Raw genomic sequence first — 22,235 nt, 5'->3', positions numbered from 1 at the left:
CTATTTTCTTATTTCACTTAGTCAATAGTTGAACATTTTGAATTTCTCAGAGAATCCCTTAAAGAAGTCCTCATTTTTACAGTGTGCTGTTATATCACACTGTTGGCCTGAGTGATGGAATGAGGACATGGTGTCAGAACAATGAAATACCGTGGATGGATTAGCATACAAGCTGCACTGTAACATCATATGGTGTTCCTGCAGGTCTGGCAAAAAAAAAATGTTTGGACTTAATACACTTCCAGGCCTGTGACCCTCGGGGAGCTGTGTCTGTTTTTATGTGCTGTACTTTACTGTGGCTTATATGATCTCTGTTCACCCCTAATAAGCCATACCTGGTCTGTATGTACCTGACACAAGGTTTTACCTCATTTCAAAATGCATGCACAAAACCCTGACACTGACACACCTACATTTACTGAAAATCAACCATAATACTTTTTTTTTTTTTGTTAGGCATGCTTCCAAGTAAATAAGACTATCATGTGAAGCTCAATTAAGGGAGTGTGACACTCAGTGTCAGTCTGGGGCCTTTCTGTGTGAACTTTAAGGGCTCTGTTTTCCTCTTAGGTGCTCTTATTTTCTCCCATACCAAAACATATGCCTGTTACAGTAGGAATTAGGAATCACCCTGGGCTAAGGCACTGGCAAGAGCTAGAGTTGCTCCCCAGGTGCTACACTGATGGGTCAAATCGGCAGACAGATTTCACCAGGTGGATCAGAAAAGTGTAAAATAAAGTGAAACTCAAAACTCTCTTCCTCCAGACTGTTGGAAATCCCAAAAACACATTTTTTAAACTGCATGTTTTGCTTCCATCATATATCATTCCTTTCCTCAGCGGACAACTGTTGTATCTTTTTCAGGTTTGCTCATGTCGGCCATCACAGTCATCATCCTGGTCCTGTATTTTGCCATTGACACCTTTGTGATGCAGAAGCGCCCTTGGATGCCAGAGTGCACTCCCATCTACATCCAGTACTTTGTCAAGTTCTTCATCATCGGTGTGACTGTGTTGGTGGTGGCCGTGCCGGAGGGGCTGCCGCTGGCTGTCACCATCTCCCTGGCATATTCTGTCAAAGTGAGTAATGCCAAATACTGTACATACCCTGTAGTACTGTCGTGCCTCTGCTGTAAGGGCTGCCCATTTACACTCTGTATACATGTACTAGTGTTTTTGTTTACCCATTGTAAGATTGATTCTCTGGGCTTTATTTCAATATGCCTTCAAACAAAACCTAAGCTGTAGCTGCTGCTAAGAAGATGCACTTCTTGCATTTTGAAAACTGAGAAAATGTCCCACATTTTCTTTTATCTATTTATTTTTTGTGCTATTATGTGTGTTATATTCAACTTTCTGTGTGCAAACCGCTGTACCCCACACAGAGTGAAAAATGTGATTTGCTTTCATGTATGAGTATTTGGGATAGTTAATTTTTGTACTGGGTTAAGACACTTACTCGGTTCACAGAGATTAACAGAAAAATCTGACAAAGGCCAAGTGTGCACAGCTCTAGCTAATGTGGGCATCCATCTAACAGTTCAGATATTTTAAAACATCAAATGTGCAGTGCAACATGTCATCACGTCAGCAAATGATCATGTTGTTTCCTACCAACAGAAAATGATGAAAGACAACAACCTGGTGCGTCACCTGGATGCATGTGAAACGATGGGCAACGCTACCGCCATCTGCTCTGACAAGACAGGCACGCTAACTACCAACCGCATGACGGCTGTGCAGTGTTACGTTGGAGATGTGCACTACAAAGAAATCCCAGATCCTGGAGTTCTGCCACCCAAATCACTGGACTTACTGGTCAATGCCATCTCCATCAACAGCGCCTACACCACCAAAATACTGGTAAGCCACCTGTAATGGTAACATCTTTCATCTAAGGGTAAGAGAAACATGAATGCAAAGAAATTGACATCATATTTCTGCATAAAACGTTTTCATTTATTTGACATTTACAAAATGGTAATCAAGTGTTATGGGCTTTCACATGGAATTTGAAACTCTTACATAACTTTACCGTAAACCCCTTCCATTTTTATAATATACATCATATGTGACACTTTCTATGACCCTTGGTCACAATATTTAAGATATTGTACTACACTAAAGCCTATTTAGTTAAGACTTAGATTTCATCTCCTTCTGTGTGAGTGCTGAAACCATACGATGAGTTCAGCCCTGAGACAGTGAGACAGTTCTGCAGTGCTTTCTTCTTGGCAAAGCAGGCAGTTGGTGTCCTTGGCTGCTGCTTTAGATTCATCAGGCATTCACTCAACTTGTCACCTTGAGAACGGTTGTGTAATTTTGTCTTATCTGATATTCAGAGCGTAGCAGACTGTAATTGAATCCAATCTGTCTAAGTGCTGGAGATGGTCTCTTGTTTACAGTGAATGCAGTGAAGAGAAAATTTCCCTGAGCCAATTAGACCTGCATGCAAGAAGAAACAGATAGATAGATATGTATATGGACAGACAGACTGACACACACACACACACACACACACACAGTCACTGTTGTATTGTGTAATCACAGAATCTGAAACCTGTTTGCATGGATGTACCTTCGAGCCACAGATGTGAAGCAGTATTTCCATAGTAAAGCATTTGGCAAACCTATCCTAAAATCAAAGATAACCAAGATAAGGATCTCTTCAGACTGTTAGAGCTACATGCCTGAGTAATCTTTTTTCCTGGCATGACCACATACTCTCACCTGCACACACACACACCATTTGTGCCAGTCTGTGTGTCACTACCCTTGTAAACCCCTACAGTGTCTATTCATTGATGGCTGACCAACTGACAAATGCCCTTATGGAACTTGCATGGGAAATGAGCTGAGCAGGCGGGACATCTGCAATAGAAGGATCCCACAGATTTTACTTCCTACCCCTCAAGGCACAATCGCAGTCTTGGTGAAAACACAGTGATGGTCACTGGGTTTCCTAGATTGAGAGCTGTAGAGTCTAGTTTTAACTCTGGTTTGTTTGATACACAGTAGATACACTTAGGCAATGCAGTAATTTGTGGCCCACAAGTAGTGTTACTGTGTTTTATGACAGTTAGCACAATAAGTTTTTATTATTTTAGTGTCAGTTTTATAGAGCACCTCTCTATATGTATAAAACAATGACAGTTTGAATTTGTCAACAATGTACATGGTGTATTTGTGTCCCTCTGTCTCTACAGCAGGACCTTTGGCATGAAAATGAAATAAAATAGTTTCCATGTTTTATTCTTCACACTGTGATGAACTGTTGTTCATAGTGAGAGTCAACTATGATAACGCTTCAACTTCACTATAGTCCTTTGGCTCTAGGAAAGTTTCAAATTAGATAGGAATAGGAAAAAAAAGATTTGGTGTAGTCCAGCTAATTTAATCCTGTGTGTGCTGAGCAGATGTAAATTGATACAAGTTGGAGGTTCATGTTCCTTCAAAAATACAAACTGATGTGGTCTGTATGTAAAATAATGTTGCATTATTTGCTTAAAATTGTGAAGATAACTGTGAAAAAAAATGTGATTAATGATCTATTCTGTCACTGTGTAATATCCTTTCACACATTTGTGCATAAAATGGCACGTACAAAGTGAAGATACTAGACACTGGAAAACAAGCATTTCCTGAATTTGCAAATGACAATATAGTACAGTGCACATAATATTAAAGAATAATAGCAAAAGGATAATAGCAAAAAAAACCCTGCCTGCAGCATGTGACTTCAACAACCTCTTTCAAATAGTTTTATATTATTGAAAATTTGTGAATGTTGTCTATTCCCACTTAGTTGAAATTGGGAATCAGTTTTGTTTCTCTGACTTTGCGGTTGCCCAGGTTTCCCCTTGCCATAGCATTGCTCTACCAAGACGTGCTACATTAACAAGATGTTATCCCTCTTGAAAAACCTGGAGGAATGCTTTGCAGCATTACATCAGGCTATTGTACCTCCATAGCTGCTTAGCTCAACGGAATTAAGCACCGGCAGAGTGCAGCTTAGACTTTGTGGATTAAATGGCACTTTTAGCCTGTTTTTTAATCTCTTCATTCATAAAAGAGGTTACCTCATGCAAGTAGAAGTTGAACTTAGGGTAAACTTCAAATGATATCAGCTTATATGACTTTACTCTTTGTTTCTACAGTAATTACCTATAGCATGTACTGTTGCTTTCTAATCACTTAGCTACCGAACTGACCAAAGCACTTTCATATACATACATCCTTATATACATGCATTAGTTCACCCATGCATACATACATAAATACAGAGTACATACTTGCATAAATATAGTATGGAACATAACATTTACTGCATAAATAGTGGATAGTACAGGTACAGCATTTATTTACTGATGTCTCTTATCAGAGTGAACGAAGTGAACAAGGTGAAACCAAGATGAAGAAGGACGGATATAATTAAGAAATGAAATCAACTCAAAAAGCAGGATGTGAAAGGGAAATTTCTGAGGAATATTTAGTGCATCGCTTCCTCCCTCCCCCAGCCACCCCCGCTCCCTCAGCGCCACTCCTGCAGTATGCTGGCTGGTGTGTTCTTATATAAGAGGCCAATCCTGTGGGATGCCAGGATGGCTATGGAAGTCTTTGATGGCCACCACACAAAGGCACAAAGGCAAAGAGGCAGGCTTTGATACCCATATCAGTCCCCCTACTGCCTCTCTGGCTTCATAATACAGCCACTGGTATAGCTCTTCTTCTGTCAGCACATACAGACTCTAAAGTGGAGAAGCCTCGTCCTCGAGGGAGAAATTCACACACATCTGCACAATGACACCCTGCACACATACAGTATGTACATACTCACACGTAATGTACATGCACATGCTCACAGATACTGTATCCATGTGCGCACCATGCAGTATACATACTGTATATTGTGAAAAAAATATGCACACACGTATACAGTCAAGCACACAATCAGATTCTTAACACATCAGTTTGCCTTGGATGTCTCTTGCAGACAAGTCATGCATGCTATATAGCAATATGTGAACATCATTTAGTGACGTCATATCATGCGTCATCCCCAGTGGCGAGAGCCCCATAGCAAACAGCTGCCCCATTGAATTAGCTGTGCTTTCATTCTATTTCTTTCAACGTTCACTTCACTTTTTTTTTTGTATTTTCACTGTATATGTGACATATTAACTTTGTCCATAAGAAGACTGTGTGCGTGTGTTTTGTAAAACCAGTAAAGTGCAGATGTACACACATGAATGTCACTCACACACACACATCTGTCATATCAGGCACACTGACACTGTAGGAGGTATTCAGCTCACAGGTGCATGTTCTCGCAGCACAGTGGTGTGTGTTTAGCATGGCTGTGTGAGTGTCCTGGGAGCTCAGGCTCATGTTGCTTCAACCACCTGCTCAGGTCATTATTCCGGTCAGGGACAAGAGAGATAGATAACAAACACACCCATAACACACACACACACACACACACACATAGAAGGCTTCAGCTGTGTAGTATACATGCTTTTGGAAACGAAAAAAAGACTCAACAGGAAGAAATGTAGAAAATAGAAAAACAAGATTCATGTTCATGTTAAATGGTCTACAATGAGCAGCTTATGGTTTCGTTCAATTAAAATGAACAGCCTCATTTCTGTTCAGCAGTCAAGTTGTAGTGTAATTGGCTTTGGCTCACAGTGCTTTTGTCATCTGGATGTTGCGTGCTTGTTTGCACAACATGGAGGAAAGATGAGAGTGTCTTGGATGTCTTTAGCTTGAAGCACCCAGTGTCCCCATTTATGGAAAAGTTTTGGACACCGAGAAGACAGAGACATCCACAACAAACCAAACCTCTGCCCAAATCACTCTTCTCTTCTCCTCTTTGTTTAGCACTTGTTTGTAGTCTTGACAGTGCTGCTGAGATGGCAGCAGTCAAAGAGAAGTTGTCATCACATTAGAATGACAATGCTTTGATGTTTCAAAGGCTCAACGCTTAATGGGTTCCCTTCATTTCCCTCGCACATGACATGATAGATTTCATGCTTTCATTGACCGTGTTTTAGTTGGTTTGGGAGGCCAGCATCAATTAAATACATCAAAGATCAGTTTGGAGTGTGAGGTCAGCAGTATTATTTTATCCAACAATGCCATTAATACTTAATGTCACCAGCACTTTGTGGCAGTTGCATAGTCATTTTCTGTAGTGTTTAGCAGATATCCATTGTTTGTTTCCAGCCCTGATTTGACGCATGTGTCATAGCATCTTTACAAAGATGTTTTGATAAGTACACAAGAGTAATTTTAAGTTTTGACTTGCCAATAAAAAAAATAACATAGGGTAACTTAAATAGAGTAGAATTTAAGTTACAGGAAATGTAATCTAAAGTCCAGATACTAGGATGGCAGGGGGGTTTCCATATGTGGATCTTCACGTAAATCAAGAAGTTAATCACTGTAAATAATGTAAATATCCTTAAAACTACATAAAACACATCAACTATGGTGTACAGAAATTCATGGACTGTTTGTTTTAGCCAAATGAGCTTTTAAGCACCTGACCTGAAAATTCTCCTCACCACCTTCAACCCTACATATAGCTAAGTGGGAAGTGAATCTGTGCTGAATGCTGACAGAGTAGCAACACACCTACGATATGAGACCGAGTCATGAGCACCATCTCAATCTAATGCCGTTAGCCCACTGCTAAAGAGCCAATACAAACCTGCTAGTCACACATCAAAGGCAACGCCCAGGGTAAAGCCATATTCCATATTCGGAGCTTTGCATGTCTGTGACGAAACAATTTGCAAAAAGCCGGAAATAAAGATCATAGAACTAAACCAAGAAAAGCAGCAGGGAAGCAGTTCATGGCAAGAGCACCAGCACAATTACAACCTATTTAGATACAAATTCTTGATTATGAGTTTCTTACAGCTTTTTTGTCATTGTTCAAAGTTAGATATGTAAAAAAAAAACTGTGGTATACAAGGAAGGCTGCAGTGTTGTTGTGTCACTGTTACAAGGTGTTACCAGTTTTGCTTTTAAACAACCCCCCCACACACAGACACACACACACCATTGACCCTTCTCATAGTCACAGATTTGATACGACAGGTTTTGAAATGAGATTTGGTTTGTTTGGTTGGTTTTTGGAAAAATCAAATGTCTGCAGTAGAAGGGCAAATAAAGGACATTATGAAACAAAAGGAAGTAAATGAAGGAAATAAACAGGCAAAGATGGAAGCGGAGTGGGAAGGGGGGTGAAATATGTAGTGAAGAGGGAGAGGGAAGCAAAGCAAGGATTAGTGCAAAAAAAGGGCTGAAAGAAGATTGGAAAATTATACAAGAAGAGGAGAGAGCAACCACACTCGCGTGACAAGTGTCCTCATCATGGACTGGAAGACTGTATTACTGCCCTCCAGCACGCCTCCAGGCCTTAGCCCAGTTGGCTGGTACAGTCATGTGGAGAGCTAGAATATCATCCACTCCTACATGCAAAGAGGGAACGGGAGGGAAGGCGAAGGCAGTGGGGGTGGGGTGGTTTGTAAGAGACTGGGGAACCTGATAACGAGGAAGAGGAGAAAGTCATCAGGAATCAGGAGGGAATGAAGCCAGGGAGGCATAGAGAAAGTGGAATAGAGGAGAATGAGAGAGCGAAAGACAGGAGAAAAACGTCAAATGAAGGACGGTGAGTAGTGTGGTAAAAGGGTGGGGTGGAGTGTGAAGATAACAGGGAAGAAAATGGGGAGACAGAGAAGAGAAAGGGAAGGAACAGGAGGGATGGATTAAGGAGAGCCCCAGGTGGAATAGGAAGTAAAGTTGCCAGCTCTCCCTCTGGCATATGTCCTTGCCTGCGGGAGCACCCAAGGACCAGGGAGAGGGCAGCTGGTCCGCAGCCACGTCCAGGCAAGGACGTGCCAGCAGCGACCGAGTAATGCCAACGTTGGGTATCCCATGCCAGCAACCGTCCTTGTACGTAGAAACCCACGTCAAGCTGAACCTCTGCGGAATCTCAGACAATAAGAGGCAGTGATGCCACTGTCTGCCTTGTATTTATTTTCTGTTTATTCATCACTCTTTTGTGCCGCCTTGTTTAGTTTTTGGAGCAGTCAGTCTCTGTGTTTCTCTACAGTGTGGCTGGAGTTGTGCCACCAGCCAAAGGAATTTCAGTTGTGTATTTCCTACTCAAGATGGGCTATCTCTGAAAATGAATTCTGCATTTTAAATTTTTTGTTCTGATTTTATGTGTAAACTAAATACTGCGATGTGTGTCCCGTTTTGCATATCACTTTAATTTCTGAAACATTAATTTTCATTTGCTTGTTTTCCTTAAAACACACATAACTCAAAATTTGAACAGAAAAAACAACACACTTCAAATTCATTTGCATTGATTTGATGAAACAGCGTAGTGAATAAGTGGAATTACTGATTCCGACAGACCAAATAATGCTCTTCTTTTAGTGAAAATAAGACTCAAAGGCTAAATATGTGACTACATGACTTTTAAGATAGATGGAGAAAAAGTAAGAAAAAGTATGCCTCGTCATTTTCCTATATGTTTTATAAAGCAAACATAATTTCCTAATTAAAGTGTTTGTTGAAATTATCACTTTAAACTAAAATACGTAATGTATGGTTTTCAGGTGGCCATTTACACTTAGTCTTTTAGCTAGTTGTTGTTCTGTTGCTGGGAGCCTATTCTCCCTAACACTTTGCAGACAGCGCAGATGAAGCCATTTGTCCCATCCCCTCATTAGCCAATGACAGGCAGTGTCTTCCTGATGTAATCATTGGTCATTAGGAAAAGGCATTAATTCTGTTATTTACCACAAACTCAGTATAAAGTATTTATACTCCTCTCTGTGTCTGAGAGACACACAGCTGAACATTAACCAGATATGTCCAATTACTAGGTGAACATGGGCCAGCACTCTGATTGGGTTTTAATGATTAATGAGATTTTAGATGACTTTCTCTCTAACCCTCTCAGCTGGAACCCCTGGATCCCAGCAGCTGCAGCTAGAGGGATGTGTAAAAGAGCCTGACCAAATCAATATTCATTGTTTTTTAAGAAATTGTGGCTTCAAAACATTGAGCTGCTCATGCAAACATTGAGCAGATGTATCACTCACTAGACAGACTGCAGTGTTCAGCCAGATTTCCACAGACTGCTTAGAATCCTTCCAAGGTATTCTGCTTCATTTGATGTAGGGCTTAACTGAGAGCAAAACTACTCTTTCAGTGTGAAGTGAAAAGTGAAACCTTGACACTGTGGGCCACAGCCATTTTAGGTCAAATCAATTTTTAAAATTTTGTAGCATACAGTACAGGACCCTTTATACTTAGACCCTCAAAAAAACAGACAGCAACGGAGGAGGGATCCCTCTTCCAGGACAGACAGACATGCAAAAAATGACACTGGAGAAATAAATGACAGTATTAAGTACATAGATTGTATTCAACATTATTTTCTCGTTGACTGCATGGAAATATATTTTAGCCCTTTTTTCAGTTGCCTTCAAAAGGCACATTAACACAGTTTATTACCATCCACTATCAAAACCTTGTTAGCAGGTGGACAAGAACAGTCATTAGGTGGAGAAACGCCAATTCCAACAAGCCATTAATGTGATGAACTACACTGCCGATACAGAATCTTTCTCAACATGTTGCGGCAAATGCAGAGTGAAGAAAACAACAGCAAGAAAGTAAAATTCAAAACGCCAAAATGTCAAGCTATCCTTTTAAATCTAATCTTGGTTGGAGGCTTGTTTAGACGCAGAACAGCAAGCCTGCAGTCAATCTATTTTGGGGGCAAATAGCACAGACTGAAGGTGTCTGCTTAGTGGCAAGTCAGAAGCATTATGTTCAGTGTGCTTTTGACATACTGTGTTGTTTTGTACGCTCGTGTGTGTGTGCGTGTGCATGTACGTGTATGTGTGTGTGTGCTAGAGAAAGAGCGTGTGCCTGACAAGCTGTTCTTTAGCTGTGAGTGTAGGTGTCAAATGTACTGTAGGTACCATATAGCAAGACCCCAGGGAGACTATATGTCACCTCAGTGCCGGCTAATAGGGATCCGAATGAACCAAACTTAACATGTTGTACAACCAAACAGCAATGAGTTCAATTACCCTGATTAACAACTACATACAGCAACACTCACTTGCTATTGTTCATGGTTTTACAAGCAATTTGATATTGGGATTTTTTTTTTTCGATTTTAAGTTAACACAAACAGAAATTTAACTGTTGTGATAATAGTTTCAGTCATTTTTCAAACAAAAAGGCCAAACATCCTCCAGTTCCAGCTCGCAAAATCTGAGGATTGATATAATGGTAAACTGAGTATCTTTGGGTTTAAGGACAAGTAAAAGAATATGAAGCTGCTACCTCAAGCACTGGGAAAATAAACAGGGCGTATTTTTGTTATGTTCTGACATTTTCAATTACTTGAGAAAATAAATGGCAGCTTAACCGATAACGGAAATAATTAGTAGTTTCAGAGCTTATTTCCTTGATCAGCGTTTCCGCAATATAATGTTGAACATGTTTTGTTTTTTTTTATCCCCACTTGTCTTTTATCAGACTAAAATGAATATCAGCTTGAGAATGTGTGATTATGTGAGCAGGCGTGTTATGAATAATGACAGTGAGGATTGCACTCTCTCAGATGTGTCTGGACTCATGAGCATCAGTGTCACTATAACGGTCAGTGTGTGTGTGAGTATGCGTAGTAGGATATTGACAATAATGAGATTTGTTCTGTCATACTGGGTGAAACAGAAAACAGTGCATTTTCAAAGAAAGATGGATAGTCATGCTGTATGCTTTATTGCTTGTATTTCTGTGTGATATTATGGGGGGAAAGAGTGAGTAAATACAGTGCAGCTTGGGAAATACTAATAAATATGGAGTGGAAAAAGATGAAAAGGGAAACACAGCAAGATTCGAGGACATGTGTGAAGTGAGATGAGTGAGAATCAGAGCCAAAGAGTAAGAATCCCCAAGCGCTGGAGAGAGCACCCTTTTCTCTTCCCAAGTCTCTCTTTCCAAGTGTGCTGTGCCCAGCGTTACGATGGCAACGCTGAGTCCTCCACAAACTGACCACATGCGCACACTTGCACACATACAGTAAGTGTGTATGCAGTTGCACACACATACTGTAGAACCTCAACAGCCACAAGCACAGATTTGAACAGATATGGCACACATATAACCTACAATAAAAAGCTCTACTGCTGGCTGATAATAAACACAATCCAGCTCTGAGAGGCAGAGAAATTGGCATCACATACTGTACCATACTTCTCCGCTACTCAGAGGTAGACACATTAATCAGTCATTAGGAAATTAATCAACAACAATTTTTTTTTTTTTTGGTTGAAAATGAATCACTTGGTTATCAAGTGATTCATTTTCAACCAAAAAAAGACAAATGTTCTCTGGTTCCAGCTTTTAAAAAGCAAAGATTTGCTGCCTGTCTTTGTTTTCTTTGACAATTGAACAGCTTTTGTTGTTTGGACTAAATAACCTTTTTTTTTTTTTTTTTTTTTTGGGAGAATCACTTACTCTGCAGATTACTTGATAAACGTTAGTTGCAGCCCTAGAACACAAACTATTAGTGATCATATCAGAACCACATTTTATACAGTTCATTTGGTATTATATGTTATTTGTATTTTAAAAAAACAGATAGCATACTGTGCTTATTGTACACGATCCATGTAGTCATGTAGACATATGGATACTGAGGCGTTTACTGAACCGTAGAAAAGCACAGTTGCAAATGTACAATTACAGATTGCAAAGGGCTGAGCTGAATGCCTGAAATAAGAACATCCAAATCTGATTCCATCCATCTCATCTCCTCGCCTCCCACACAGAGCAACCCTTTCACCTGCTAGCTGGTTAATTATCACTAGCAGCTATTTCAGGCCTTACATTGGTCTCACTGCACTGAAGAAAAGAGAATCTCATTCATTGAATAGAATAGATCACAGAACAAACAGTGATGTTTGTTCCTAGATTTTGCTCAACTGGAGAGTCCGTTAGAAGTCTCCATAAGGAAACACAGAATTTAGGAATTAGAGTAAAGTGATTGCAGAGGTTGAAATAATGTAAAGGTTAAAACCGTTCATCTGTATAGCATGAAATATTGGTCTGAAAATAGAACAGATAAATTAGGAAAACTCTTCCTCTGCTTCTCCCCCTCAGCCCCCAGATAAGGAAGGCGGTCTGCCGAAGCAGGTGGGCAACAAGACAGAGTGTGGTCTCCTGGGATTGGTTTTGGACCTGAAGCGGGATTATCAGCCAATAAGAAACCAGATCCCAGAGGAGAAGCTTTACAAAGTCTACACCTTCAACTCTGTCAGGAAGTCCATGAGCACCGTCATCAAATTGCCTGATGGGAGCTTCCGCATGTACAGCAAGGGAGCCTCTGAGATCGTCCTCAAAAAGTGAGTCTGGTTTTGTGATTAGCGTGAGATAAATTGTATTATTAATAGCAACACATGCATTATTGTACAGTATTGTGATATAATCAAATTCTGTATTTTTTTTCGAAACATAATGGAAATCCATTCTGAAGTGCATAATGTATTTGAGGGCACAACCTACTGCACGTTCTCTATGCAGTTAGTGTGGGCTGAGTTTCCACTAGAAGGTCACATGATTCACATGAAACATTTTTCAGTACATTACAGTAACTCTACAGTAACAAATGAGTAACTTGGATAAAAAATATGAGACGCAGTTATGAAGAAAATTTTTTAAGGACTGAACAATATTAAAATCCAACCTTTAACATAACATTATAATGAAGTCTCGTAGGTTTCATGGCCGTTAAACTGTGGATTTAATACATTTAACACAGATAATACAGAAGAAGCTACAGATAGCTTCATTTGAGGGTAAATGTAAGGTAAAATACAAGTTTAAATGAAAACACAAATAGAAAAGAAGAGTCCTAAAATGACATTTGCACAAATTACAGTTCATTTGTTTTTTAAATGGCTAAATGGCTTAGAGGAGTTGAATTCCATCCAGTTTTTTTTGTATTGCACTGCATGCCAGTACACCTGTTTGTTTTCCATTTGTACTTTCATTCATTTTGCCCATTAAAAAAGTCAATTTTCTGTAGATCACATTTTAATATCTTTTGGCTACAATCATAAGGCAGTGGAGGTGCTGATGGTTTGCTCTCATAGCCCGGGACTGTTAGGCACTTCTAACCATAACATCGAGGATCATGCATCCAGAACCACTGATGTGTTGAAACTGTGGTGGAGATTAACTTGAACGCATTCTCCCCAGTGCTTGGAGACATGATATTAAAAATCTAGTTTGCAGGAAATCAATTTATTAATCTTCACTCACATTTGATGACAAGGGAAATTGCAGTATAGCTTTTGCAGAGTGAGCATGGGATTACATTCAGATCAAAATCAGCCCTAACTATCTCTCAAAACTGTTTCACTACAAGGTCCATTCTGTAGTTGTTCTGGAGATTTTGATCATATGTTTACCACATTTGGGCATAAACTAACAGAACCAACACTCAATTTTAAATACCTCCATCCCCACCACTCTTCATCCCACCCTTTACTGCAGATGCAGCCATATTCTGAACGAGGTGGGAGAGCCAAGGGTTTTCCGTCCACGGGACAAGGATGAGATGGTGAAGAAGGTGATTGAGCCCATGGCGTGTGATGGCCTGAGGACCATCTGTGTGGCGTACCGTGACTTCTCCTGCGACCCTGAGCCAAACTGGGACGATGAGAACAACATCCTTAGTGACCTCACAGCCATCTGCGTCGTTGGGATAGAGGACCCCGTCAGGCCAGAGGTAGGAGAGTTTGAGATATTTTGGTTACACACTGAGAAGAGTGGATATTGTGCAAATGGTCTGTACTTCCAGTTATCAGCAGCTTTGTCACCTTTGTGTTCTCACCATAACTTTGAAGCAGTGTCACTTTACCTAAAAATATAAGATATTTATGAGTCTCTTCTGTTCTTATTGTTTTTAATGTTTTGCATAGTGTTTTACCTTTTGAGTATCTCTTCTGTACTTCTCCCTCAGGAACTATCAGCTTTCTATCAGGCTTTACTACAGTTCTGTAACCTTGACCGAGAGACAACCTAGAAGTGAATCAATTGCATTCTGTACATCAACACTGTGCGGACACAGTAACGCTCTACCATGTGCAAAGATAGTTTATATGTGTACGTGTCATCAAAGTGATAATGGTGCCAATAATGCCGAAGTACCCTGAACAGCCTATGTATGTGAGTCTGAAAACATTTTCTTTTTGTTTGTGGTTAACGACATAGAAGATGTCTTACATACAAACTATGCAATATTCCATAAATAAATAGTGTGATATGAAATAGGTATAGATACAGATAGAGACTCTAATTCATAAAACATTGGAAACACTCACTTGCCAAACTGTGTATATATACAGTAGTATATATACTGATGAGCTCCCCTCCTGTACTTATGACAGGAGACATGAATTAATCACCTTAATTCAGTACATCAGACTTGTCTGAGTGGAACTGAAATATTTGAATCTGATGTTATTTCAATACGTTTTTGTCTGTGGACTTTGAGGAAGCACAATACCTCCGTATTGATTATGATATCAGATCTAAATGTGGAGCTGTGGAGGCAGAGAGTGAACAAAGCAGCAGGACCCCGTTGACAGTAGCAGCCTGTACAGTGAGCTGACAGAAAGGGATCATGTGTCATTTGAAAGGCTTTACATCAGGGTGTTTGCATGATCAATTGCTTCACTGATGAGCCCCTCACTAAATGATTATTGATTCATGAAATGCACACTTCAGACTGGGCCAATCAGCTTTTACCTGCTAGAGATTTCTGACTGAACTTGCACTGTTCAGTTGTCTTACATGCATTGCAGGTTAAACTCACAATTTATAGTGATGCTTGTTTACTTATTTCCTTCATTTTCTAATTTCATTGTTTAATTTTCAGCTTTTTTACTGTTGCTTGTAATTCAGTATTTTTCCGCTTTAGTTACAGTTTGTCTTTTAGTACTTCTTTCAGTGCAGCTGAAGACAAAGCAATCAAAGGAATAAGTTATTCATCAACAAATTATTTTTCAGCTGCACATTTTTTAATGATCAATTTCACTTCAAAGAAAGTAGGACTGTAATTGGGAGAAGAAAAGTGTGGTGGAAAGAATTATCTGTGTACAGTAGGAAAACTGACCTCGCTTGACAGCTCGTGTGCAAGTACAGGGAAGCAGGAAACTAACTGACTACTGCATTATTCAACTTCCCTCTTTCATCTTTTTTTTCCATCCCCCCACCTCACTCTCTAACAAGGCCTCTCATTCAACCTCTCCCCATCATGTTTTCTCCTCTCCACCTCTCCCCGTATTATAGGGTTTGACTTTCACCTTTCTCTGGTTGCTCTTTTTCTTTTGACTTTCTCTACGCCCTCCTTTCTCTCCCTCACTATGCTTTTCTCTTGCTATGCGTCTGAAGCCGAGTTATGTAAGCATCTGAACAGAGGTAGATAAAATAAATAAATAAATAAATAAGCACAGAGGAAAGAGGCAGAAAAGGGAAACCATCGTCCTCAAAATGAATAAGCAAACAATCTTATAATAAACCAGACGAGTTAAAGAGAATAAAATGTTGTATCACAGTGTTATTTAAGGTTGTAATATTTATGAGCAAACCAACACCAGAGTTATCTGGAAAATAAAACTTACATATAGCAAGAAAGATACAGGGAAAAGCCAACTATTGCACATTGGAAATGCAATAAAGCTTTTTTTTCTGCGGATGCTGTAGCATTTGTTATCTAATATTTCAAACTTAAGATATCAGTATGGTCTCTTTGCTACAATCAAGTTTGTAAGTTTGCAGAATTTCCCTTACCTTCCATCAGAGGAGTCACTTAACATCTGACATTTTCAATAACCGATGTGGAAAAGCAGTGCATCAAACACTGCCGCACTCCAGTAACATCTCTCCAGGCCTCTTCGTAAGACTGGCTAATATTGGAAATGAGATGACTTTCCCCTTTGCTAAAAAGGTCACACAGAGTGGTAAACATGTTTTTGGTTTGTTTATTAGTGTCTAATTTCTTCCTCCAGTATGCAATGTTCTTTTAATAACTGGCTGCTCTGTGGGGTTGCCCCCAGAGAGACAAGAGAGAAGAGAGGAGGGAAAGAGAGAGAAAAAGGGGAAGAAGGAGAGAGAAAGAGACTGAAAAAGATAAACAGATTCAAAATCAGATTCATGTCAGAGGGACGACGAGCCCGCAAGAGGAAGAACACGGGTAAGGAGAGAAACGGAGAAAAATGAGAGTGTAACCAGATCCACATTAGAGGCACAAGAGGCTTGTTTTTCAGTCTCACCTACTAGCCTCTTACCCTCTTCCTCTGTCGGGCCAGATTGTATTTTTAATAAGCGTCCACTCTTCTCCTCTCCTCGTCCTCCTCCTTTCCACCTGCTCCTTTGGCCGACCAGTCAACTAGAGCATTGGGAATCCAAAAGAAAGGAGAGTAAAACAGAGAGCGGGTATGACAGAGAGGCAGAGGGGAAGCTGATATTTTGATAAAAAAATGGCTCGGTGAGATCAGTGAAAGCAGAATGTAATAACGTCCTCCTCTTGCCACAATATTTACTGTAAGAACTTCCTTACCGTGTCAGATCATGTTATTTTAAAATGACTACTAATGAACTAAAGTAATTTGTGCTCTTTGTTGTAAGTGTTAACTATCAGTGTAACACATTACCAGCTCAGTTTGTGTACCTATTCTGATGCTAAAAGGCCTCTGAGTGAATATTTGTGAATAATATTGTTGTCACTTTGAAGCTCCTTGACCTTTTCCTCATTTGGAAATTGCTGGGAAATTATAGCTAGAGTTAAATTTTTATGTTTTATTTTATTTTGTGTAAGTGATGAGACTAAAAGCTAATTTGCCTTTATTGCCTTTTTTTTTATTCAACAAGTAGTACAATAATTAAAGCATGTCTGTTTGTCCATGAAATAGTTTTACAATTTTTAATTAACTTAATTTAGACTATGTAACTTTAGAAGAAATAATGTTTTCTTTCTTTTAGAAATAGAAAGTTGAATTCAGCAGCAATTAAAGATGCCCTTTCTGAATTCTGTACACTCAGGGGTTTGTTATTACCAGTAGTTCATGGATATTACTGAGTCAGTTTACTGACTTTTAGGTTCTCCACTTCACTCCACTTGTGCTACTTCTATAGTAGGTTTTAGTATTTAGCATTTTATCTTAATTTTCACCTATGGCTGCTGTTAAGAAAGTTCATAGTCTTCATTTAAAGCTACCTATGATGAGCCATACAACAAAATGAATATATGAAATTACAAGTTGGATGAAATCATATGTTTATGTTTGTTTAACCTCCAGCTCATTCAAGACTTGCCCTCATCCACCATATAGATTTATCCACTCCCTTTAAATGAGTTACATCCTTCATGATTCATTTAGTCTTCCAATCTATGATATTCTGCGTGTTTGTGTGTGTTTATGAGTACAAGCATGCTCCCATGTGTATGTTCAATATGCCCAAGTGTCTGTGAGTGCGAAGGGGAAAGTATGCATATTCCTGCCTCCGCGTGTGTGTGTGTGTGTATATGTAAGTGAATATGTGTGTGTCAGGGAGAGTGCAGGCCTGTGTGTATGTGCAAATGGATGTGAGTTGCTGTTACTGTATGTGCACACATTTGTTTATGTGTGGGTTTGGAGAGCAGTGCTCGCCCACACTGACCTTTGTTGGGAAGAAGACCTGTTTCTGAATTCATACTCTGCCTTTGCTCATGGGTTCCACCACAGATCGATCTCCATACAGTAAAACCTCCCAGTTAATCTACTCAACTACTGTCTGGAGGGAAAAGAGCACCAATAAAAAGCTTCATTATATTGTCTTGTTAATACTAAAAGGGACAAAGGCAGAGAAATCTTGTCAAGGAGAGCAGTATTGTTGCTATTGGTATGTTCTTAAAGTGATGAAGACAATTATTCTAGACGTAACTCTGCAGTTCTTCTCCATTCTACAGAACAGCTCGTTGATCATCTGTTCAGCCCACAACTTTACCGTTTGTGGTTGTCTCAAAACTCCCGTAGTTCAACACTGACTAAATGACTGTTTCCACTGCTCACAAGTGGCCAAAAAAATCAACGCTTGTGTTTGTGTACCACTTTTTAGGTGCCTGATGCCATCCAGAAGTGTCAGCGTGCAGGCATCACAGTTCGCATGGTGACAGGAGACAACATAAACACAGCCAGGGCCATAGCAATCAAGTGTGGTATCATCCACCCTGGAGAGGACTTCCTCTGCATCGACGGCAAAGAGTTCAACAGGAGAATCCGCAACGAGAAAGGAGAGGTACTGTAACTAGTGTCAAAGTCAGCCAGAAATCGAGAGAGGATGAGAGAGGAGACCTGAGACTAGAAAAGAGAAATAAAAAAACTTAAACCTCTTATTTCCATTTGTGTATATTTGTGTGTGTGTGCGTGTGTGTGTGGACACATGTGTTTCTGTCCAGGTGGAGCAGGAGCGTATTGATAAGGTTTGGCCTAAACTCAGAGTTTTGGCCAGGTCCTCCCCAACTGATAAACATACACTCGTCAAAGGTAAACTTGCAATGTTTCATATTCTGATTTACTGCTTGTGAAATAAATCTGAATTTGTTTCATGATTCTTGGTCATTACAGCAACATACATTCGTTACCAGGCAAAAAATTTGTCAGTTTTCCAAAAGCAGCAAATAACTGATATTATGATCAAGCCTGTCATACATACATACATACAGAGATCACATGGAGTTGTGTTGGCTCTCCTCATTTCTGATGCTTTATTCAGAGTATATGCATAGCTGCATGTGTGTATATGTGTGTGTTGACAGGAATTATTGACAGCACTATGGCAGACCAGAGGCAGGTGGTGGCTGTGACAGGAGACGGGACCAATGATGGACCTGCTCTAAAGAAAGCTGATGTCGGCTTTGCCATGGTAAGCGACCCCTCTTTTCTGTTTTTTTTTTCCCCTGTGTGCGTCTTTGTCTTTCTTGCTTGCCCTCTTGTGAGACTGATCTCACTCAACATCTGCAGATGTCTTCTTCACCTCTGCAGTATTTCAGGTTCCTTGTCAGGCACTGTGCCTCAGGCTGTATAGATTACGAGCTCCACCTAGTGGATTTCTGAATTCACACAGTTTCCCCCGCAGTATGTTTTTCTGACAACAGACTGCTAAAAAATAGTAGATAGAAAAAAATAAAGAATACTGATAATACTGAGAAATGTAATTAAATTAATTTGGGTCATCCACAGCACCATTTCTTCCTCCATCTCAGTAAAATAAAGCTGTGGTTCCTAAACATTTTTTTCTGGCTTGGCTCCAGAGCCCCGTCGGATGAGGTCAAGTGCCAGTTCATCGACACCACCCATCATTTCCCTCATTCGCTAATGTGAAGTGATTTTACAGTGGATGTAATTTAACACTACTAACTGTAAAGAGTGGACATTTTTGCAATATTTTTTCTCACATCAATCTAGAGTCATAGTTGTGTGTTTATTGTCCTTGTAAACACAGATCATAATTTCTGTTTTTTTTTTTTTTAATTACTTGAACTTTCCAAATACCCCCGGGCAAGGGCAGAAATATCCTCTTACCCCCCCAATCCTGGTTCGGAATCACTGACATAAGGTGTGACCCGATAGTAGGGCTCACCACATGAAACCACCAGTGTGGTCCTTTAACATTCACTGTGAAATTACTTTCTTTTCTTTACGTGTGTGTATCTGCTCAGCTGAGAGAACATGTGCCCAGGCCGATCTTTCAGCCCTACTGCAATACTCCTACATGGATAAATGGAACACTCTAACAAACATGGCCTATCACTACTACAGGCAACGTTTTCTGAACTCACTCTGCCACTCATTGTGTAACTCACAAAACACGACAGAATATCAGGAAGTGATTCTTAATTAGTCTGCATCGTCATTATCCATGATCAGAGCTCGTGTCCAGTTTTGTCCAATGGCTGCAGTGTTCATTTAGACAGATTTCTTTCATTATTTGAGTGGTATATTGAGGGATAGTTCACTATGGTGCAGTCAATGATCAGCAAATTTAGAATCACTACAGCTGTGTAATAGAACCCTGCTTTCTCTCTGACCGCACCATGTCTGCACTCTTCCAGGGTATTGCTGGTACAGATGTGGCTAAGGAGGCGTCAGATATCATTCTGACTGATGATAACTTCAGCAGCATCGTCAAGGCGGTAATGTGGGGCCGAAACGTCTACGACAGCATCTCCAAGTTTCTTCAGTTCCAACTTACTGTCAACGTTGTGGCCGTCATAGTCGCTTTCACTGGCGCCTGCATCACACAGGTCAGAGGGGAGTGTGTGTGTGTGTGTAGGTGTGTGTACCTGCTCTTCATGAACTGCTTTAACATTAACAGTTATGCTATGGCAAGTCATGAAAATACATATCATCACAATAAAGCACATACAGTGCATTTAATATCACATTACAGGTGGATGCTTCAGCTAATGCATGATGTTTAACAATAAATAGATACTGATATCTGCTAAGATAATTTGACATTTTTCTTCAACCAGCAAAATTAATTTTGCACTTCACTACTAAAGAATACTATAAAATATTTGATTATTTACATAAAAGCTAGTAAAATAAAACGGTACCTGAACAGTAGAGAAGTAGTTTTTTTAAAAACTGCTCTGCAACAGTATGATCACAATGAAAAGGACAGTGTGGCATTCTGATGTGATGATGCCATTTCAACAGATCCCTCCCCAGTTCAGTCCTGCTCTCTCAAGTTCTGACAGTATTTTCCTTACACGTTTTCTCCACAATTACCTTACAAGGAAAAGAAGAACAAGTAATTCCTGGAAATATTATTTCTGTTTCTGTATCTGTGCAAAGTGTATCTTTTACAAAGAGAGCCAGCACGAGGGATATGTGTAAGACCCTGTTTTCTCGCATCAAAATTAACCAGAAGCCCAAAGCAATAGGCTTCTCTTGGCTGATATGAATTAAAAGCAAATCTTCCCACAACCTTCACCACCTTTGACATTACAGAGAGCGTCAAAATGTAATATCCTCTTGATTTGGTTACATTAGCATAACTGTAGACTAGTCTGTATTTCAAAAGGATTGGATTGCAATGCTAAACAAGGAAAACAATGGCTTATGTTAGAAGGTCATGAAAAGCAGGTGTATTAAAAGGTTCACCTGGTAAAGTAGCTAAAGGAGCGATTATTAGTTACTCTCTTCTCTTGATTTTATTGAAGTGGTTCTTATTGCAGTTTCCCTTACATTTCCTCAGGACTCTCCCCTGAAGGCAGTGCAGATGTTGTGGGTGAACCTGATCATGGATACGTTTGCATCCCTGGCCCTGGCAACAGAGCCTCCCACAGAGTCTCTGCTGAAGAGGAAGCCATACGGTCGCAACAAGCCTCTCATCTCCAGCACCATGACAAAGAACATCTTAGGACATGGAGTCTATCAGCTCATCATCATCTTCACACTGCTCTTCGTTGGTAGGGACTGTAATTTAGCTCTGTGGTAGATTGCAGAGGTTCTGCACCTTCCTAATGGGATGTAACATTGGTTAAAAAGTTAAGGACAACAAACTTATTGCTCTGTTTTGTTTTTCTTTTAGGGGAACAAATCTTTGACATTGACAGTGGCCGTAACGCGCCTCTCCACTCACCTCCATCTGAGCACTACACCATCATCTTTAACACCTTCGTCATGATGCAGCTCTTTAACGAGATAAATGCTCGAAAGATCCACGGAGAGAGGAACGTGTTTGATGGTATCTTCAGGAACCCCATCTTCTGCTCTATAGTTTTTGGCACCTTTGCCGTGCAGGTACTGATGCAAATTCTTAAATTTTATTTTAAAATATTGAAAGATTATTTTGTATGAATAAGAATAACTTTCCTTTTTCTTTCTACATCTTTTCATGGTGTTTGAGTCTGACTTGTGCTTTTGCTTTGTGTAGATTATAATTGTACAGTTTGGGGGGAAGCCATTCAGCTGTCAGCCTCTGGACCTGGAAAAGTGGATGTGGTGTGTTTTCCTCGGCCTGGGAGAGCTGGTCTGGGGACAGGTAACATGCAAGCTCATCTGTTTCTCTGTCCTTACATTTTCCCGCTGTGCTTCTATTTTTGCTTCCCTTCTAGTTTACTATGTTTTATTC

At 40.0% G+C, this 22,235-nt stretch overlaps 1 protein-coding gene across 2 annotated transcripts in view; it reads left to right on the top strand.

Annotated features, from left to right (window-relative positions):
• The window catches only part of atp2b2 (ATPase plasma membrane Ca2+ transporting 2), a 66,653-nt gene that overhangs the window by 37,297 nt on the left and 7,121 nt on the right, over window positions 1–22,235 (top strand). For both annotated transcript variants that reach the window (XM_041034520.1, XM_041034521.1), the window contains exons 10-20: window positions 865–1,079; window positions 1,620–1,862; window positions 12,207–12,448; window positions 13,602–13,836; window positions 18,210–18,389; window positions 18,550–18,637; window positions 18,910–19,016; window positions 20,206–20,397; window positions 21,357–21,570; window positions 21,693–21,904; window positions 22,038–22,145. In XM_041034520.1, the coding sequence (XP_040890454.1) occupies window positions 865–1,079; window positions 1,620–1,862; window positions 12,207–12,448; window positions 13,602–13,836; window positions 18,210–18,389; window positions 18,550–18,637; window positions 18,910–19,016; window positions 20,206–20,397; window positions 21,357–21,570; window positions 21,693–21,904; window positions 22,038–22,145 (2,036 nt within the window). The remainder of the gene's footprint in view (window positions 1–864; window positions 1,080–1,619; window positions 1,863–12,206; window positions 12,449–13,601; window positions 13,837–18,209; window positions 18,390–18,549; window positions 18,638–18,909; window positions 19,017–20,205; window positions 20,398–21,356; window positions 21,571–21,692; window positions 21,905–22,037; window positions 22,146–22,235) is intronic.

This window comes from Toxotes jaculatrix, chromosome 3, assembly GCF_017976425.1.
Source record: "Toxotes jaculatrix isolate fToxJac2 chromosome 3, fToxJac2.pri, whole genome shotgun sequence".
Lineage (NCBI taxonomy): Eukaryota > Metazoa > Chordata > Actinopteri > Toxotidae > Toxotes > Toxotes jaculatrix.
This window is presented reverse-complemented; position numbering and strand designations above follow the sequence as displayed.